The sequence below is a fragment of the Montipora foliosa genome, chromosome 2, assembly GCF_036669935.1.
Source record: "Montipora foliosa isolate CH-2021 chromosome 2, ASM3666993v2, whole genome shotgun sequence".
Taxonomy (NCBI): domain Eukaryota; kingdom Metazoa; phylum Cnidaria; class Anthozoa; order Scleractinia; family Acroporidae; genus Montipora; species Montipora foliosa.
In genome coordinates, this window is record NC_090870.1 from 36,975,443 (window position 1) to 36,977,942 (window position 2,500).

Below are 2,500 nucleotides of genomic sequence, written 5' to 3' on the forward strand. Positions count from 1 at the left end.
GATGATTACAGTTTGGAGGCGTACGCCCGGAGGCAGGTGAAAGTTATAACTATTCTCCACATCACATGATGCGTTACTAAGCTCAAATAATGAAACGCCCGCCGGCTTCAATTCCTGGTCTTTTGAATGTTAATCCAATTCAATTACAGGCTTGCATCCGAATTCGGCGTTTCCCTCAAAAATCGAATTGACCATGGATAAATTTGATCTTGTTTAATATTAGATTAAACACTGCAGTTAAGGTTGTCGACGTACGAAAAATGCAGTTTCTTTAGATACATTCTAAGGGCTGTTAAGATTATGACAGATTACGAAATTGCACGTGCCTGACAAGCACTCGAGATTTGAGATGAACAAGTTACGTGAACGGAAGTACTCTGCCAGTAGTTTTACCTGAGCAACCCAAGTTCTAATTCTCGAGGTCTCAATTCCGTTGACTATTAATATGAAAGAATATTCTGTAGGGAAGATATCTGTTTACAAACATTGCTTTTGTTATTCAAATGTGCCAACCCTTTGTTTCGACAGCCAGTGAGGCACGGGTTGGCACATTAGGCTGATTTAGCAACAGAACGGGAACGTCAGTGGCGACGGCGCGCGCAGAAAAAAACACCAATGAGAATTCAGAATAGAGTAGACTCTACTCTTTTCTTCTCTATTCTAAATTCTCATTGGTAGTTTTGCTGCGCGCGACGTCACCACTGACGTTCCCATTCTGTTGCTAAATCTGCCTATTAACAACAATAGGTGGCGTCAACGATATTTTCGGTATAGAGCCTGTGATCAACATTTTTTCTGGTTGAAAGAGTTCAAATTTTTTGCTTTGATGTGCCGTTTGAAAGAAATTATCAAGGAAAACCCACTGGTCATCAAATTCAGTCGGTATTGGCATAATATTAATCTTGCTTTATGATGTAAACACTAATGAAATACCAAGTGAGCTTTCCTGCGAAAACAAGTGAAAAGATCGCTGTTGCTATGGTTACTTATAAAAACATGCCTTTTGATGCCTTTCGTGAAATGATTTTAATAGTATTTCATTGGTGTTTACATAATAAATAGAATATTACATGGCCGCTTAAAGATAGGAAATTTCTCTTCTCGTGTTGAAAAGTATTTCACTCGTTCGCTGCACTGTAACTGGGCCCACTGTTCATGAAATCCAGTCGGTATTGGCATACAGTAATCTTGCTTTATTAAGTAAACGCCGATGAAATACCAAGTGAGTTTTCGCGTGAAAACATGATATCTTTACACGTGAAAAGATCACTGTTGCTATGGTTACATATAAGAATGTGCCTTTCGTGAAATATTTTAGTATTTCATTTGTGTTTACATAATAAATAGAATATTACATGGCCGCTTGGAGATATGAAATTCCTCTTCTCGTGTTGAAAAGTATTTCACTCGTTTGCTGGGCTCACTCATGAAATATTTTTCAACACTCGAAGAGAAATTTCGTATCTTTCCGCATGGCCATGTAATATCCTCTATATCCTCTTTCTTTATGGGGAATTTATTGATGTAAGTAAAAATTATATTGTTTTGAAACAATACACTGTAAAGTTCTGGACATGAAACAGTGATGTTCAGTGCACCCGGGAAATTAAGGGATTCTTCATGAAGCCAGAATTGATCTCAGGTCCATCACAATTTGATTCTTTATGGTTTTAGTGTTTGTGCTTTTACATGTAGTAGCCTATACAAATATAGTTGCCCATAGGGGCCATTACTTAACTACACATACAGTACATGTGTAAGTGCAGGGGAGTTACCTTATACCACCTCTCTCAACACATTTGGCCCAAAATGGATGTCTCATGTGGTGATTCCAGGCAACATGCAGTCCATAGCCCAAAAGTAAGTGTCGGTGAGCAAGGAAACGATAGACAGCTAAAGGATTTACTAAATTTCTGTACAATACATAGATAAGTAGCAGCATAACAATTATTGGGAAAAGAAATATCTTAATTAGCTCTAAGCAGCCATCAAGGAACTGTATGGTATGTAGCATGGGCTTTGTCAAAATTAATACTACTAGGGTCAATTTAATACAGAACTTATAAATAATTTTAACTGAACATAATCTGGAATAATGGAGAGTGTTTTAAAGAGATACACCAAATAAAATTTAAAACAGAAAGCTTGTTTTGATGAAAACTTCTGGACATTGTCATAATGTCTTAAATTTTAGGATGACTGCCAAGAGTTCCTGAAAAAGTTGAACACAGTTGGCTCATTGGAACTGTCTAAGGTATACACTGACAGTCAATAAATTATCAATTGTTAGGTCATGCATCATTAAGGCGGGGTCACACTAGGCGATAAGTCGCTGCGACACGTCGCAGGGACAATTCGTCGCAACAAATCACCTTGTGTGACATGGTTAATTTCATGAAAATCATTGTTGCTGCGGCAGAATTTTGTCGCTGCGATCAGTCGCACGAATTCAAACCAGCGAAAGCAGCGTTGTCGCATCGTGTGTACACTTCTGGCAACA

The 2,500-nt window shown here is 38.1% G+C and overlaps 1 protein-coding gene across 4 annotated transcripts in view; it reads left to right on the top strand.

Moving 5' to 3' along the window:
• The window catches only part of LOC137992990 (uncharacterized), a 23,051-nt gene that overhangs the window by 247 nt on the left and 20,304 nt on the right, over nucleotides 1-2,500 (top strand). For 3 of the 4 annotated variants that reach the window (XM_068838631.1, XM_068838632.1, XM_068838630.1), the window contains exons 1-2: nucleotides 1-36; nucleotides 2,195-2,254. The exon at nucleotides 1-36 is cut by the window's left edge. In XM_068838631.1, the coding sequence (XP_068694732.1) occupies nucleotides 1-36; nucleotides 2,195-2,254 (96 nt within the window). The remainder of the gene's footprint in view (nucleotides 37-2,194; nucleotides 2,255-2,500) is intronic. The other variant, XM_068838633.1, reaches the window with a different exon arrangement.